The sequence below is a fragment of the Podarcis tiliguerta genome (genome assembly GCF_965153285.1).
Source record: "Podarcis tiliguerta genome assembly, chromosome: 8".
In the NCBI taxonomy this organism is placed as follows: domain Eukaryota; kingdom Metazoa; phylum Chordata; class Lepidosauria; order Squamata; family Lacertidae; genus Podarcis; species Podarcis tiliguerta.
Window position 1 is genome coordinate 40526965 of NC_139541.1, and position 17099 is coordinate 40544063.

At 45.0% G+C, this 17099-nt stretch overlaps 2 protein-coding genes and 1 long non-coding RNA gene across 5 annotated transcripts in view; 2 read left to right on the forward strand and 1 right to left on the reverse strand.

Moving 5' to 3' along the window:
- The window catches only part of LOC310682982 (B-cadherin-like), a 30778-nt gene extending 25343 nt beyond the window's left edge, over positions 1 to 5435 (forward strand). The window contains exons 13-16 of the mRNA XM_083452324.1: positions 338 to 559; positions 1572 to 1702; positions 2597 to 2740; positions 3458 to 5435. Of these exons, the coding sequence (XP_083308450.1) occupies positions 338 to 559; positions 1572 to 1702; positions 2597 to 2740; positions 3458 to 3670 (710 nt within the window). The 3' untranslated portion in view covers positions 3671 to 5435. The remainder of the gene's footprint in view (positions 1 to 337; positions 560 to 1571; positions 1703 to 2596; positions 2741 to 3457) is intronic.
- Positions 5436 to 5537: 102 nt separating this feature from the next.
- Positions 5538 to 7434, reverse strand: LOC310682998. 2 transcript variants are annotated; one of them, XR_014514237.1, is made up of 3 exons: positions 7348 to 7434; positions 6449 to 6543; positions 5538 to 5742 (listed from the first exon to the last, which is right to left on the reverse strand). It is a non-coding gene; the product is annotated as an uncharacterized lncRNA (long non-coding RNA). The 2 variants fall into 2 exon arrangements; XR_014514238.1 differs by lacking the exon at positions 7348 to 7434 and adding an exon at positions 7207 to 7344.
- TANGO6 (transport and golgi organization 6 homolog) overlaps positions 7413 to 17099 on the forward strand; it is a 44173-nt gene continuing 34486 nt past the window's right edge. For both annotated transcript variants that reach the window (XM_083452322.1, XM_083452323.1), the window contains exons 1-7: positions 7413 to 7615; positions 9207 to 9862; positions 11682 to 11798; positions 11900 to 12050; positions 13861 to 14000; positions 15091 to 15256; positions 16036 to 16118. In XM_083452322.1, coding sequence (XP_083308448.1) covers positions 7540 to 7615; positions 9207 to 9862; positions 11682 to 11798; positions 11900 to 12050; positions 13861 to 14000; positions 15091 to 15256; positions 16036 to 16118 — 1389 coding nt within the window. In that variant the 5' untranslated portion in view covers positions 7413 to 7539. The remainder of the gene's footprint in view (positions 7616 to 9206; positions 9863 to 11681; positions 11799 to 11899; positions 12051 to 13860; positions 14001 to 15090; positions 15257 to 16035; positions 16119 to 17099) is intronic.

Here is a 17099-nt window from a genome sequence, read left to right on the forward strand (position 1 = left end):
TCTACCTGACTTACTAATTATCCTGTCCCCTCTACTTCCTGCATGGAAAAGTATGCCATGGGGTGAGTGGGGTTTTGAAAGCGGTACTGTCCAAATTTCAAGTTTCCCACCTCAGCTGCAGCTCTGTGAGAATGAGACAAAAATTAGACAATGTGCATTTGTCAAATCTGCACGTGTGTTAACCAGATAATCTACTGCTGTCCCTTTCCAGAATCATTTTAGTATTCAAGTTGGTTCATGATTAGGCTAGAAAAAGGCTGAGCAGAGTCTGTTTTCCTTGCTTTGCAAAGCCCTAACCCTGAGCCTGCTTTTTCTCTCTCCTTATGTTACCTCATAGATAAATTGGTCCTCGAATTGACCAAGCAGCTGGAGCCAGGTGAATACAACATTGCCCTTGAGCTACAGGATGCCGGGGAAGTGTCCCAGACAACAACAGTCAAAGCCCAAGTGTGTGACTGTGAGGGGGCAGCCAAGAATTGCGAGAAGAGGGCATATATCGCAGGCGGGATGGGGATTCCAGCCATTCTGGGCATCCTTGGTGGCATCCTTGGCTTCCTGAGTGAGTATTTCCTGCAAGGTCTCATTGTGCCCTTGAAGGTGCAGGGGGATGGGAAAGTGATCCAGCCCCCTTCTCATATATTCTGTCCATTTTATGTCTGACACCAACACACCTCTCTTTATATATTTGTTAAGTTGAGACTTCTTCAGTTCTGTAAAGCAACTGACAAATGTAGTAAATAATAATAGATGGATTCTGCAACTTCAGTAGACCATGCACACAGATGCAGTTGCAGAGATAAATGTGTTTTGTCTCTGACACTTGTGCGGAATGGCACTGGCAGTGGCAGGGAGGAGAAATGCAAGGCATTGAAGCTGACCGGTGGAAAGTTATCTGGGTCCTCTTCTTCCCAGCAACTCAGATTTCGCCAGACATTCCTGCCTGTCCATTTTCAAAAGCCATACAAAAAACCAGTACGATTGTTTTGTAGAAATAAATTAATGCTGAATGCCGGTTCCAGTAAGACTAACTTTGCACTAGTAGTATCTAGAGCCCTAGCTAAATGCAACGGATGAAGAAAAGCAATACCTAGAAATCTGGTTCCAAAATGTGATGGGAAGATAGATGTTTTAATATCAAGAGCTTCCAGTGGAAAACGGTAGAGCTGGCCAGTGTGAAGTGCTGAGGAGTGGGAGAGAAGAGGACCTAAAGGACACGCTCCTTTGCCAGCTATTGAAACTTTGGGGTGTGTTTGAGGTATCTGCAGATAACACTTCCTCCTGTGCATCCATTAATTTAAGCAAGTCTACCTTGAGTAAAACCATACTGCTGTGCTGCAGAGCTGATCTGCTTGCAAGCTGCCGAAAGGGGCAGATGAATGGCTTGCAGCTCTGGGTGGGCACTGCTGTAGGAAAAGGTATGCCTGATGCTGAGACAAATACACCTGTCTGCCCGTTCTGTAGTTGTGGAAGTGCAGAATAGATCCCGCTCTGTTTTAGAGCTCCCTGAATCAGCCAAGCAGACAGTCCAGGCTGGCATTCACAGTTGCTTCTCCAACTTTATTTTCTTCCAGTCCTCCTGCTCCTGCTGCTGCTGTTTGTGAGGAGGAGGAAGGCAGTGAAGGAGCCTTTGCTTCCACCAGAGGATGACACACGAGACAACGTCTACTATTATGACGAAGAGGGTGGTGGAGAGGAGGATCAGGTGAGCTGCTGAGTCTTAGCCCAAGAGGGATGGGGCCACTTCTGTGGGTTGCCCACAAAAGCCACCACTGCCCTGCTTTGCAAGTCGTCATGCCACCTCTTTCCTCCCCTGCACATTTTTGTTCTTTTTGTGAACGTCACATCTTGCCACCTGACTTGTAGAGTAAGATAGTCCCGAGGTCACATTGCAAGCTGGCCACATCTCTTGAGCCTTTGCTTAGATCAGGGATAGGACACTTTTTTCAGTCTGAGGACCACATTCCCTTCTGGAAGCCACATGCCAGTGAAGGATGGAGCAAGAAATAAAAGTGGGTGGAGCAATGGGTGGGGCTCTTCTATACATAGGCTATAAGCCCAAGTGGCTTCACACAGACACACACATGTGCACGCACACACTCTCCCCCTCTGTTCATCCAGGCATATGATACATTATCATAGAACAAAGAAGGGCACATTCCCGCCAGGCTAAAACACTCTAGAAGGTTGCAAAGCACAAAGCAGGGCTAGCAAGAGGTATGTCCTGGGGTGGGGGGAAGCACAGGAGGGGCCACATTCAGTCCCAGGCCTGAGCTTCCCCATGCCTGGCTTAGATCAAGCAGTTCCCATAAATTTACTTCATAATTTACTTTGGCCTGACCAGCCATATATTTAAAAAAATTAAGAAATGTATTGATGTCCCAAGGGAGTAAACAGCATGTGTTTATATACATTCATTTCTACACTGGAAGATGCATTCTGCCCATCTCTCACCATTTTCCTGATCCTTGTTAGCTAAAAATGTTATGTCCTGCAAAAGGCCTTAAGCAATGAGTGGAAATGGTAGCATCTTATACCCTGGATCATCTTACTTACCTCTGGCATCTATTTTCTGAATTTGTCTCTCTACCCTTCCTAGGACTATGACATGAGCCAGCTGCACCGTGGCCTGGATTCCCGCCCTGAAATCACCCGCAATGATGTTGTTCCGACTCTCATGCCAGCTCCGCAATACCGCCCACGGCCTGCCAACCCTGATGAGATTGGCAATTTCATTGACGAGGTGAGTGAAACTGGCAGCTGAGCCACACAAAAGAGTCCCATAACATTTGCTGTCACTGTTAGCAATATGTTTGGATATTCCTCATAAATTGATGATGATGATGATGATGATGATGATGATACACTTCTGCAGTGGTACTGAAGTGTAAACGGTTTAGCTTTGATTGACCAATTAACTGAAGTTTGGGCATCTGATAGACAAACAAAATTGGATTTTGTTATTGATGAGTTTAAGTCTGTTTAGGAAAGAAAAAGAATTATTTTATAGAACATTTCTCAAGTCACTACAATTCTTTTTGGAACAAATTGATTACTGTATCTATTTGCATGACTGATAATTCAATGAAGATCTGTCCCAATTAATGACAAATCTTCAGTTTTGGTTATATTTTGGTTATATATGTATGTTATATTTTCCAGTCATATTTTGATTTATGTTTTCGTTTTTATATTACTATGAAAAAATGCAATACAAATGTGGTGGTGGGAGGAGAAGCATGCTTAATAACAGGGAAGAAAATTACCCTGTATCTGCCCAGTGGCTGGTCATAGAGTGTTCTCCAAAGTCATGTCTCTAGATGTGGCCTTGGGGTCAGAGGTCATGATTTTCTCCAGAGAGCTGGTACCTCATTGCTCTAAAGCAGAGGGCCACTATTGCCACAATCAACTTGCTCTAATGTGGAACAAACTGAACACATCTTCCTTTCCCTTCCTACAGAACTTGAAGGCAGCAGATACAGACCCCACGGCACCCCCATACGACTCTCTGCTTGTGTTTGACTATGAGGGCAGTGGCTCTGAAGCAGCCTCCCTCAGTTCTCTGAATTCGTCCAATGGTGACAGAGACCAAGATTATGACTATCTGAATGACTGGGGCAACCGTTTCAAGAAGCTGGCTGACATGTATGGAGGGGGCGAGGAAGAAGACTAGATGTCACTGGGATTAAGTAGGGTTTAGCTCTGTGTGGAAAGACAGAAATGAAATTGACTTATCGTCAACTTTTCCCAGCAGCTGATCATTGGTCCAATTTCCTTCTCTTTCTTGCAAGTTGCCAAAATGCTGCATAAAACTTGCCTTACTCCCAATTAGCCCCTCTTGGGGTGCATTCAAATGACCACATTTTCTTCATGATTCCACCCTTGTTCACCAAAGATTATGATTTCCATATAGGCAAGAGCATACATTATATGGAAAATTCAAGGGTGTTTTTTTTTTTATCACTATCAGAGCCTCTGGGGCAATTTGCCAAACATACTTGATTTATTAATACAGAATAATAGAATACTGTTTTCAAATGCATAGGCTAAAGTTTAAGGAATATTTTAGGTATGACTTCAAGCCTAGCAGTTTTGTGAAATGCAGCTCAAGTTATGTGGTCTGAAATTGTTAACTCTTTGGGAACCCTTAGTACTAATGCACTTTAGGTGTTTCTAGCACTGTCATTCCAAAGCACTAACCAAAGATTTATTCCCAGGGCTGCTGAGTGTATCCAGCAGTTCTGTACAAGTGTAACACAAATGTGAAATTTGGAACTCGGGGAAGAACCTTCAGCCTCTGGAGAATCTTGGCTTTTTTTCAGAGGGCAATTGGCTGCAAAGATGGATGGTGTCTGATTAACATAGTGAAAGTTGAGGCAGGTTTTCTAGCATATGGAGAATGAAGCAGGCTTTTGGTGCAAATCTTTTTGTCCTTCCCTAAAAACAGCAGGAACAGAATATGCTGTAGAGCAGAGGGGTGAGGAATCTCTGGTCTGTGGTCCAAACTTGGCCTGCCAGGGATTTCAATTTTTCCTGCAAGGTTGGAATCTGGCCCATGGATCAGAAAGTTTCCCTACCACCAATATACAGGGTTTATCTGTAGATATATGTGGCGCACACTGCATAATTCATTTTTCCTTGGTGCAGGATTTTGGTAGTTTATAGGAGTGCTGTTTTTAGTGCACAGTCAAAACAGCTGTGATTATTCCAAATGCTTACAGTGTAATCCTATATGTGTCAATTCTTAGATAATCCCCTTTGAGTTCATTGACTTACTCCCAGGCAAATGTGTGTAGGATTGCAGTCCTAGACAGTAGCAAGATTTAAGAGAGAGCAGATGACAAGAAATCCCAGAGGAGGAAGACCAATATTTAGGGTCCCTGATTCAGCTGATACCAAGTGCCTTTGCCCTGCAGCCTTAGCACTGACCTCTTGACCATTCTCTTGGTGACCTTTTGGACCTCCCATAATATTGCAGACATATGCTCATGCTATCTCTAACCATGTTTAAAACCTAGTTTCAGTCCTTTATGCCATGGATTGTATCTTTTTGTGTATTGTTGTTCATATATGTCCCTTTCTCTGTGTGTAAAATGCAGTTGAATAAGGTGTACATTTTCTTTTTATGCATTTCTCAGCCAAGAAATCCATTTTTAATTTTAAGTGGACATTCTGGTGAAGGTGCCAGTTTTTTTCCCTACCAAGTGTTTTTCAGAGTTAACTGCTTTATATGATTACTGTACAATTGATAGGGTGGTTGTTGTTTTTTAAAGTGGCTTTCTCTGGTGTTAGGTCTGTATATATAGCTTACCTTTTCGAATATGTAACGTTTAGAAGACAGGTGGAGGGGAACATGCCTTAAAAGCCATTATTTATACCTTTATTTTATGTGATTCCTTTTTAATAAGATTTTAATAAAAACCTATTTTTTAAAAATGGTCTTTTTGTTTGTTGCTGGATTTCTCTACATCATTTTCTCAAATTGGTCAAACTCTTAAACTTGCAATATTTTCCTGACTCAGAATAAATGTATTAGAATGTATCAGCCATATTCCTTATTTATTTAAAGGATTTATGAGCTGCCCTTCAGTAGAGTTTCCAGGACTTCCTTACAAAAACAAGATCAGAAAACTTTAAAATAATAATAATAATGCTGTTGGATCAGACCAGAGATCCTCTAGTTCCGGGGTTTGCGGTAGGTGAACTGTGTACTGGGATTTGTAGTCAAAAGCATAACAAGGATTCCTGAGGAACATAAAAAGAGTGAAGTTAGCTTTAATTTCAGTTCTGAGTGAATTCCTGAAATAAAAAAAGCTGCAGCATTTGTCTGCAGTGTTTTGGATCTTTTACAATATAACACTAGTCCAACATCCTATTCTCACATTGGATGACTAGATGCAGCAGCACTTTCCCCACTTCCTATGCCCAACAGTGGAAGAAGAACATTGCCAGTGTTGTTAGTAGACACTGAGAGCCTTATCCTCTGTGAATTTGTTTAATACTCTTCCAGTTTGGTGGCCATCGCTACATCTTGTAGGAACAAATCCCATAGTTTAACTACGTACATGTTGTGTTCAGTACTTCTGGTCCATCCTCAATATTCCATTGTTCAGTTTCACTGGCTAGCCCCAGTGTCTAGTATTCTGACTGGGATAAAACTTTTTTTATCCACTTTCTCCATACCATGCATAATTCTACACACCTTTATAATAAGAATGTGTCCTTTTCTTCTAAACTAGAAAGCCCCGATATAGTATAACAATAAGACGATTGGTGCTGGAAGGATGGCACCTGGCAAGTCTCCTTGGGAATGGAATATAACAGGTGGCCTCCCCCTTGGGAGAAGGTTGCTCTGTCAGATCCAGCAAAGTACTAAACTATAACTTATTTGAGTATCCCTTGCTCAGTCTTCCTATTGTGCCCAAAATAATAAATGCAAGAGAGGACCTACCTGTTCCAAGCCAAGGCTGAGTTTAAAGTGTGTGTAATTTGCAAGAGGCTTGTGCTGGAAACATAATCATTCCAAGCTGAGGATTGGTTTGCTAGCTAAAATAAATAAATGAACCTGTTACATGTTATATGCTGAGCCCATGCCAAGGGGATGTAGGACTATTTGTGGCTTTAAAATATTGTGAAATTAAGGAGTAAAGATGCAGGAGAGCCAGAAAGCCCCTAGTTCAAATCTTTCCCCTTTGCCATGAACTCAGCAGAGGTGGAACAGCAAATGTTGCTGCTCCGGGTTAAGGCGCTTAACACCCAAGGTTGGCCAAGTTATTTTGGCACCTCAAAAAGAGAAGCCCATAAATCTCTCTCTATATATGAAATATATTAATAATCCACCTAATAAAAGTGCAGGTCCCACTCAGCCTCTGCCTTCCTGTTTGTAATAGGGTACTGGATGGGGAGAGGATAATAATACTGGCCTACCCTGAAGGGTTGGTGTAAGGGCTATAACTAGGTAATGCATGCGAATCACTTTGAACACTTCAGAATACTATACTGTATAAAGTTTAGGTGCGTGCACGCTGAAGGCACAGAAGAACGTGGAAGACGCTGAACAAATACATCTGCACCATACATTTAAACCACACGACGTCTTCCAAAGAATCTGGTGAACTGTAGTTCACCGCCTTACAGAGCGACAATTCACAGCATCCTTACAACTCCCATAATTCTTTGGGGGAAGCCACAATACGGTGCGGATTTTACCTGAGCCTGTTCAGCGCCTGCCAGAGATATCCGGGACTCACTTACTTTGAAATAAAAAACCGCACTGATGCTGATCCCAAACCCAGAAGCTACTAAGGAAGCCCCTGAAGTCCAGAGCAGACGCACCCTCATCTGTCGTACCTTCCCATAATGGCAGCCTACTTCAGGGCGAGGACCTTCCCAATAAGGCCGCTCCTTATACTCGCTCGCGTACCTCCTGACCTTCCCAAGATGGCGAAATGTGGCGTCCGACCTTCCTAAAATGACAGCACTGTCTCGGCTTATCCGACCTTCCTAAGATGGCGGCCAGAAGCACAGCGTGAAGCAGCCGCGATGGCCGGGAGCGAGGCTGTGCTGAGGCGGGTGATTGAGGCGCTGGAGCTGCTACTGGGGACAGCCAAAGCTGCCGGTGAGAAGAGGGTGGGGGCTTTGGAGGCAAGGGCTCCTGCACCTTTGCGGTTCAAGGGAGGCTGCAGGCGGCCTGGTCGCTCCCGCAGCTGAACGGCCTCATTGGAGACGGTATACTGGGGTGGTGTGGCGCGGCGCTGCCTCCCTCCAAGAAAGCCCGTCTCTCCAGGGAATGCCCTCTGGCCAATTTTAGGGGGTGGTGTGCCGCGTATTGCTATTTTAGTTTATTTATTTATATATCTTTGTATCCCAAGAGCTCAAAGCGATATACTGTACAGTTATCACCCTCCCTCCCCCGCCCCTTGCTGGAAACCCGCTGTCAAACGGTACTGGTCGCGATGGGCTCAGTGCAAGGTATCTTCTTCCTATGTCCTTGTTTAAATCAGCCCTTCATCCAGAACCATGAGGACTGGAAGCTTGCTTCGTTTTTAGGGGAGCGGCCACAGTAGTAGCTGCTCAGTAGCAGAGCACATGTGTCATGTGCAGAAGGTGTCCCAGGTTTGATCCCTGACAACATCTGCAGGTAGGGTGGAGAAAGACAGCCCACTTGAATCCCTGGAGAGTTATTCTGGCAGTCAGAACAACTGAGAAGGGCTTGTCACAACTTAAAAGAATAATAAAATGTCAGAGGCAATACTGGGCTAGCTGAACTAATGGTCTTACTCTGGCACCTTCCTACAGGAACCCATGAAATGGTAAAAAGTGGGGCGGTCCAAAAAGCGGTGGGGGTGGGGGGGTGGACATTTCTGAATGGCCTGCCTGCTTCAGAAGCCAGAGCAAGACAACTCAAGGTTCTCAGAAAAACAAAGGCTGCAGTCCTAGCCTCACTTAGAATATGTCCCATGTCCTTTGACTTACTTCTGAGTAGACATGGTTAAGATTATGCTGTAACCCAGAAGCGAGAGGAGAAACTTTGGGATGGGAAAAATATAAGAGTTCTGTTAGATCTGATCAGAAATGCAGGAACAAGCAGGGCTTGCAGACAAAAGCTCATTCCTGCTCCCCAGCAGCTGTTGTGATGGGTGACCCTAATTTCATCTGCGAAGCATTGGAGGCTGCAGAGCAGCTTCCTTTTTTATTGACTATGTTGTAAGTCTTCCATTCTGCTTCCAGAAGCAAATGGTGGCCTGCATGCTTTGTCTTTTCACTACTTCCTGTCTTGTCCTGGCAACAACCCTGCAACGTAAGCCAGGCATTATTCGGCTGATTTAAGAAAGGAACGAACACTTTGATAGACTCTAATCTGGCAAAGAGTCCGAATATACCTATATAATAAGATGCAACTCCAAACCAAATGTGTTCAGCAACATTATTGTCTGACATTAAAAAAACCACGCCAACAAAATCAGAAATAAAATTGGTCTATTTCTGGCACAAAGAGCAGCATGCTCCTTTAAAACTTCTCATCAAATAGAGCAAAATATCTCATTGTTGTGGACTTATTAGAGATCCCTAGTCTGCATACAGAACCATAATTTCCAGTGTTTCTGGAAGGGGAGGGGGTTGTATTTCAAACTCCTTTTAGAGTGTGGTGTAGATATATTTGTGGCATGTGATCAACTGTCTGTCTGTCTGTCTGTCTTTCTTTCCAGGCACAGATTCAGGCCCTCTGCAGTCAACAAAGCATGTCGATTTGCTGGAATCGTTGCGCTTTAATGTATCCATTTTGGAAGAGAAGTTTGCCCAGGACCCGCAATGGGATGAACTGCAGAGGTTGAGAACTGAGGTCTCTAAGCAGGCTCAGTGCCTGGCGTCCTGCCCGGATGTGCCTTGGAATTTTACTTGCCATGTCTTGCTCCTTTTGCTGTGTCTCAAGCAGTGCATGGTTCTCTTAGCAACAACTTACTGTCCACCTCAGCCAAACCCCAAGACAGCTGAAGCTGCACCTCCTCTGAGTCCTGACACCCTCAGCATTGCCCAGGAGAAAACTGTGCAGGTGGCCTTACAGTTTGTTGTGACCTTGGGCATTTGCCCATATCTCTTGCCTGGCGTTGGGCTTCCCCTAAGAAGCAGGACAGAATTCAGTGCCCTGGTTCAAGAAGTGGCTTCACCCAGATGCATTTCCAGTGCCACACGCCGGCTTTTTGTAACCTGCACTCTCCTAATGGAGGTTGCTGATCACATGTCCCTGAGCAGACTCATTCTCACACGTCACTTGGGGGATCTCCTGGCAGGGCTGTGCCAGCTCGGATTCTGTCCAGCAAGAAGGAAGGATGAAGAAGAAGCCAAGCCCTCAGAGGAGCAGATGGTGAGTTGTCAGCTTGGATTCAGGGCTGGGAACCTTCTGTGGCCTTCTGCTGCTGTTGGACTCCAACTTCCATCAGCCCCTGGTGTGTGATGGGAAATGCGTGTAGTTCAGTCTTCCCCGTCCTGGTGTCCTCTAGATGTTGTGGGACTCCGTCAGCCCTCCCTGGCATGACCAGTAGTCAGAGATGATGAGAGTTGGAATCTAGCAATGTTTGGAGGGCCACAGGTTGCACATCTGTGGCATAAAGAGTATATTTTGTTTAGCACCAGTTACCAACTCCGAATAGTCAGGATGGGCATCTCAACATTTTTATAGAGCATCACTTATATATGATGAAAAGTGTTTTTGATAACTTTCCAAATTTTGATAACTTTCTTAATCTGTCGTCTCCTTAGAAAATTTAAGAGAGAGTGTCTTACATTGTTGGAGAAATTTAAAAGGTTCCTGGATTGGAGGTGTTCCTCCCAGAAACCCAAAACCCAAAAGAAAAGGATGCAGGCCTTTATTGAAATACAAATAGGAACAGCCTTTAAAAATAAGGAGGCTGTGAAGAACCACATCCAAAGCAATGTTTTTATACACTTCCAGATTATACTCATAATTTCTATTCACCAATCAAAGGGTCGCAGTCTTAATAGTTGCAAAACAATGTCACCATTCTGAACCAATCAAAATAATTTGGCTCTTCAGATCAGCCCTCATTATAATATCATGTGATTATATATAACCATTTTTCAGTGTCTTTCTTTACTGAGACTTTGACTGATTGTCCTATTCATTCAGTGTCTCCCAATATGCTGTTTGATCCGTCTATAAAACAATTCAAGATTAATCACAATTTCCATGCCTAGCTGATTCTCTTTTCATGCATACAGTGGCCACCATAGATTCTAACAGTTTATTCTTTTCAGTGTTCTGTAATAGACATTCGCTACATGCAGTACGTAAAGGCAGCTAGTTCTGTACTGTAAAAGCAGGCAAGCACAGGCCTTTTCAGTTTAGCTAGGCCATAGGCTCAAAAGAAAACGGAATCATCAAAATGATACAGTATGAAATTATTATTTTCTTCATCCTCATGATCCCACTGGAACCTTCTGTGCAACTCAAACATTGGACTGGTACAAGTGATGGTGTCTGGGTTTGAGGGATGCAACCTATGAAGCAGTAGCGGTTCAGCAAACACTCAGTCATTTGCAGCAGCATGGGACATTGGAATGACATCATGTAACACTTTGCTCAGGTTGGACATGGGCCTGGTAAGACTATGTGCAAACTTGTCCACATCAACAAGGTGTCTCTCTGCACTGAGATAATGTTGACACAACAGAACATTGTGAATGACAACATCAAGTTTGTGTCAAACAGACCACAAGGTGCAAACAAGATTGCATCAGTGCAATAACCTTATTCATGTACCTAAGGCACCCGCCTGCTAGCCTGAGAGCCAAACTAGATGCTACTCACGGAGTACGAACAGTCTGTTGATTGGTTTTAAGTTACCTGAAGGGCTGTTTTTGAGAGAAAAGTAGCTAAATATGGTGATTTGGTGTAAAACTGGAGAAAGTAAGAGGGTTAAGCAGGCCTCCCACATCTCTTAACTCAGACTGCTGTCCTTTTGCAGCTGCCTTTCAGAAAAGAAGAACAAAGAATAGCAAGCTGTGGGGAGGTTGATCTTATGTCTTCTGTGCAGTGTCTGCTTAGGAATGCAGACCTTTGTGGAAGATTTCAGCACATTGCCGACCACCCAGTAGAGGGAGTCAAAGCCATACTGTACAATTAATTTTACTGCTGCTGCTGTTTTATGCAAACTTTTTTTTAGGGCCTTACAGAAGAGGAGCGAAGCAGCTGCAGGGAGGCATTGCAAGACCTTTTGAACAGAGTTTACCAGCCGCTGGTGGTTCGAGAACTGCTGATGCTGCAAGGTGGACCCAAGCAGGTACTGCAGGTGGACCCTGCTTCCTGTGGAGTCTAAGTGTGCTCACTGGTGTGGCTCTGCAACCCATTACTTGTCCTCTTCTTCCCTCTTGACCATTCCAGGGCTCTGGTTCCAGTGGACGCAGCAGTGAGCATGGTCTGGCACCAGCCCCAGCCTGGCTCCGGCGTCTCTGTGGGCAGCTGCTCTCTGAGAGGCTGATAAGACCGGGTGGTGTTCAGGCTGTGGTCCGTGGCATCCTGGAGGGAGCAGGAGGTGAGTGAGATGATAACATAAGAAAAGCTATGAGTAAGCATGGAGAATGGGGCACAGTAGAACTGTATAAGATTATGCCTGGCATGGGAGAAGATGGATGGAAAATAGGTTTTACAGGATGTGAGGGCGATCTGGCTGCGACATCTGTCACCCCATTGATCGCCAGGGTTGATTCGGCTGATCTGGCTGGCTAGGCGGGTGTCCCCTTCCTCCCTCACCGCTCCATGTGCGTCCCTCCTGAAGCTGCGCGCTCGGTGGAAGAGGACGACCATCCAAGATAGAAGGAGTGTACCGTTCTTCGGTCAAGGGTATACGATAGCTGCGCTCCCCTGCTAGAACCTCCAAACAAGCTCAAGGAAAATAGGTTTTACTTCCCCTCCCATAGTACTAGAACCCAGTGAAGCTGAATACTGGGAAAATTCCTGTGGCATGGTGATGGCCACCAATTTGGATGGTTTTAAAAGAGGATTAGACAAATTAATGGAGATTAAGGCTATCAGTGGTCACTAGCCATGATGGCTTTGTTCCAGCTCCACAGTTGGAGGCAGTGGGCCTCTGAATGCCGGTTGCTGGGAATTGCAAGTGAGGAGAGTTGCCATGGCACTCGGGTCCTGCTTGTGGGCTTCCCACCGAGGCATCTGGTTGGACACTGTGAGAACAGGATGCGGAAGAGATGGGTGCCCTTTGTTTGTGGACTGACGGTGCATGTAGTCCAGCCTTCTTCCCAGGGGGGCCTGTTAGAGGCCCTCAGGAAGCTCACCATCAGGGATAGGAAAGCAACAGATGTCCCCGTTTTTTAACAGTGAGCAATCGGAGGTAGACTGTCTCTGAGCCTGGAGGTTTCCTAATGGCATCCTGTCCTCCATGAACTTATCTGATCTCCTTTGAATGCCATTTTAGCCAGTGGCCCCTATATCCTGCAACAGTAAATTGCCACAAATCCCGCTAATTCTGTTAACCAGTGTGAGAAAGCATATTGAGACCTGGGAGTTCTGTGACTCTTTTCTTCAAAGGTTATTTAAGTGTGTTTGAGGAATTTTGCCTCTCACTGCTTCAGTTCAGTTGGTTTTGGATGACAAGAGGCATAAATTACACTCTTTCAAATGGATCATCCTTGGTTATTGCAGGTGTATTCTGATTTTTAATGATTTGCAGAATTCTCCATCAGCTTTTCTGCTTGACAGAGGTGTGTGAAACTTGAAAGCTTGCAGACTCATAGATCTACCAAAGTTAGTCCAATAAAAGCTGCCATTTTAATGGCATTGTGCCAGCTGCTTATTGAGGAACATTTGGGATCACCTCATTTCCTCTTTACAAACTTAGCGTGTCAAAATGGACTGGAGCACTCCCCCACCCCAGATTTTAGTTGTTGTTATTTTAGCTTTGTTTACTAGATAAGAAATAAAATATGATATGGTAAATGAGTTCACTCTCTAGGGCATTAGAAAATTTGCTAATGCAAAATGAAAATTACCTTTTCAAATTATCCTTATTTGCATGGGAAAACTTACCAGAATTTTTTCCTGAAAACCCCTACTTTGCACACAAAAGGTCCCAGGTTCAACCCCCAGTTAGGACTGGGAAAGACGCCCTGTCTGAAACCTCAGAGAGCTCCTGCTGGTCAATTGCAACAGTAGTGGCTAGATGGACCAATGGCGTGACTTTGTATAAGGTACCTTCCTATATACAGGCACCCTAGGGATTAGAGCAGGTCATCAGAATGTATTGCAATTCAGAATGAGCATCAACTGGAGTGTTCATAGTATCCTAGAACCTAACAAAGAGTCTATCTTGCCTTTGTGCCTTCCAGCTGGGGCTACAGGTGGCAGCAGTGCCGAAGCAGCAGCAGCAGCTGACTGGCGGAAGTGTGATGCTGTGGCCAGGATCCTCTCCACTTGTCCTCAGCAGTCTCTGTCCCTGGAGGATTATTGCCAACAGGTGTGCCCACAGGTATGCCCTTCCTCCACCTTCCTCTCCATTATTCTATCTATATTCTGTGGTGGTCTGTAGTGCAGGGCCTTCCAATTGGGGCATCATTCCTGCAGGGACTGGTGGTGGCATCCATCTGTCTTGAGAGACAATAAAATGCACCTCTGGGGTGAACTCAAACAGCTGGAGAATCACATCGCCCGCTGTGGCTGCAGAGACTGGTAACTCCTGCGTTGTTTTTGCTGTATTTGCAGCACTGAAGTGACCTCTCCAGAGTGTAAGCCTGGGCAGTGTGTATGGAGGTCCTGGGCTACCCAGATGACAAGGACACCCCCCCCCCCACTTGGCCTTGCCAACGTGATCCAAAGGAAACCAGAGCAATCTATTTGTCACCTACTTGACTGCAGGAGTTGCTGGAAGGAAGTGTATAAGACACCATCCAACTGTCATAGGGACTCCAGTGGATTTGCGTAGGGTTTATTCCTTAGCCTTTTCTTCTCCCAGAGATGTACCACAAGGCAGTGGGTGTGGATTTTTCCTCGGGGTTTACTCCTGAAACCTTTCTCATGAATGAGTATATCCACAATGCAGTGGAGGTTTAGTTTTACTTCTCCTAGATGGGCTACCTTCCCAGGTTGATGAGCTCCACCTGCCCTTCATTTCCCTCTACAGCATGTGCAGTAACTGTGGTGGTAACAATGGTAATAGCAATAGTGGTAGTAACATACTACATTTACTACATTTATTACCAAGCCTACACCAGTAGGTCCCAGGGCAGGTTACAACAGTGTAAAATTCAGAATTAAAAACAGTTAAAACAGAGGACAGTCACAGGAATAGGGCAAGTCCTGAAAACACACATCTCAGCTGTCATAGGCCAGACTGAAGAGACGTAATATGAAACTCTCATTGTTTATAGGCCTATTACTAAAAAAGGGCATACTTGCATTTGCTTTTTATTGGCCTATTAATAATGAGAAGCACACGCACGGTTTTAGAAACACTGTTTAATGAAGGATCAGTGGCTGAGGAATAAACAGCACTGGAGAGCAATGCAAATGCAGCCCCCAGCAGTGGCTAAAGAGCAGTCTGTGTACCATTTCTCTCCCAGGTTCTGCAGCTGTTCCTCATTCAGGATAAGCTGACAGCCCATCAGTTCCAGCGAGTTGCCACCACAACTGTCCTCTCCATGGCAAGACAACACCCCCAGCAAGCCAAGAAGCACCTGCTGCGTCCCATACTGGAGCCCCTCCTGCGCTGCTCAGATGATGTGACAGGTAACCGCTTCCTTCTTCTCGACCACCTGGACCAGACTAAGGAATCTGGTGGCCCCTGTGAGAGGGGCAGGTCGCCTTCTTTGTACCTGTCCTGCATCATCGGTTCAGGCTGTGAAAATTGTTTCTTATTTTGTTCAATGACTTCATTACTTGGAATCATTTGCTCTGTGATTCTTGGATATCTCATTTCCTCAGTGACAGAAGCCTGGCGGGCTCTCTCCTAGCAGCCCGTTACAAACTGGGCAGAGCTCCAAGTAACTCATTCTGTACTTTATGGACCATTCTGTTTAATTCAATTGCCATTATTGTGTTGCATTAAATGGAGCAGTCCATAAAAGCGTGATGCATTGAGCACCCTAACATGATTACAGGGGGTGGGTTGCCCTTTTAGGGCTGCAATGACCCATGGTCAGTCCTCCAGGGGGAGAATTGTGAAAGTGGTCATGGTGAGATTTGCCTTTCAAAAGACTTTTATTTATTTTTATTTATTGACTTTATATACCGCCCTATACCCTGAGGTCCCATCAGCTGTTCTGTACTATGTTTTTTGTTTTTTTAAATCCTCCATCATTAATTAATCTTTTGGCATTATTATAGTGAGCGATCCATGGGAGCAGTCAGTCTAAAAAAACCCAACTTAATAAAACAAACAAACAACTGATATATTTGAAGGCTCCCACCCCACAAAAATGCTTTTGAGGAGTTGGACACAGCCTGCAATGTCAACCTCCCTTGTTTTGATGGGTTTTGATGATCTTATTATTCTTTGTTTTGTTCAGAAGTACCGCTGAAAGAGCTGCTGGCAGGGGCTGTGTTGGTGAAAGAGGAGGAGCTCAGTGAGTGTGTGGAAAATGTGCTTAAGGTACATCATTTAACCTTGCTTCCTGTATACCTTGCTAAAACTGAATACTGCAAGCAGGGAAAGCGACCCTTTCAAGAAGTTCTCTTTTCAATTGGACCACCAGAACAGATGGTTCTTCAGCTTCCCACCCCTTCCCTGGGGAAACAAAATTTGTGTCTAAGCAGTTTAAAGAACTTAGCTGGGTGCCCCCAGTGAGAGCCAACTGATGGGTCATATGCTACAATGCCCCTGTGACCTCCTTCCAAAAGCAATGCATGGACTCCTTGCACAGACATGGTCCAGCTGCCTGTTACCTCCCTTCCCTCAGGAAGCAAAGCCTCCCTTGGATGCTGCTGCAAGTTCAGCGCTTGCACAAGAAGCTGAGCTGAATAGAAGACTTGCATCCTTGTCATGTCCTTCCTTGCTCTGCCTGTGATGTGGGACCAAAAAGAAAGGCAGCTGATTCACTGGCATCCCAGTCAGGTGTTTCAAACACCTTATAGCAGCCTTTGCCAACTTGGAGCCCACCAGATGGTTTGGACTGCAGCTGTGTTGGCTGGGGCTGATAGGAGTTGTAGTCCAAGCCATCTGGAGGACATCAGGGCAGGGAAGGCTGAATGCCACTAGTGGTGCTCAAGGAGTAACATGAGGTGCTTGCACCCAGTGGCTGAAGTCCTGGAGACAAAGAAAAAGAAGCATCAGCTGCAGCTGGAGACCTTGAAGGAGCAGATTATCTTCCTTGAGCTGCCCTTTTGAATTTCCCAAAACCAAAACCGATGTGATTATGTTAGCTTCCTAGCTGTTGAGAGCACCCACACCTCCAAGTCCTGAACACTGATGGTGACCTGTTGCCCCATAGCAATCTTGCTTCCCTTCTTCCCCATATCGCATCTCCTAGGACTTGCTCCATGCTGTGCCCTGTACAGACTGGTCTGCCAGATGCAGGCCTCTTGTTTCACCTAGGCTTTTTACCTGGTCAGTTTATAAGTGCATTTACTTTAG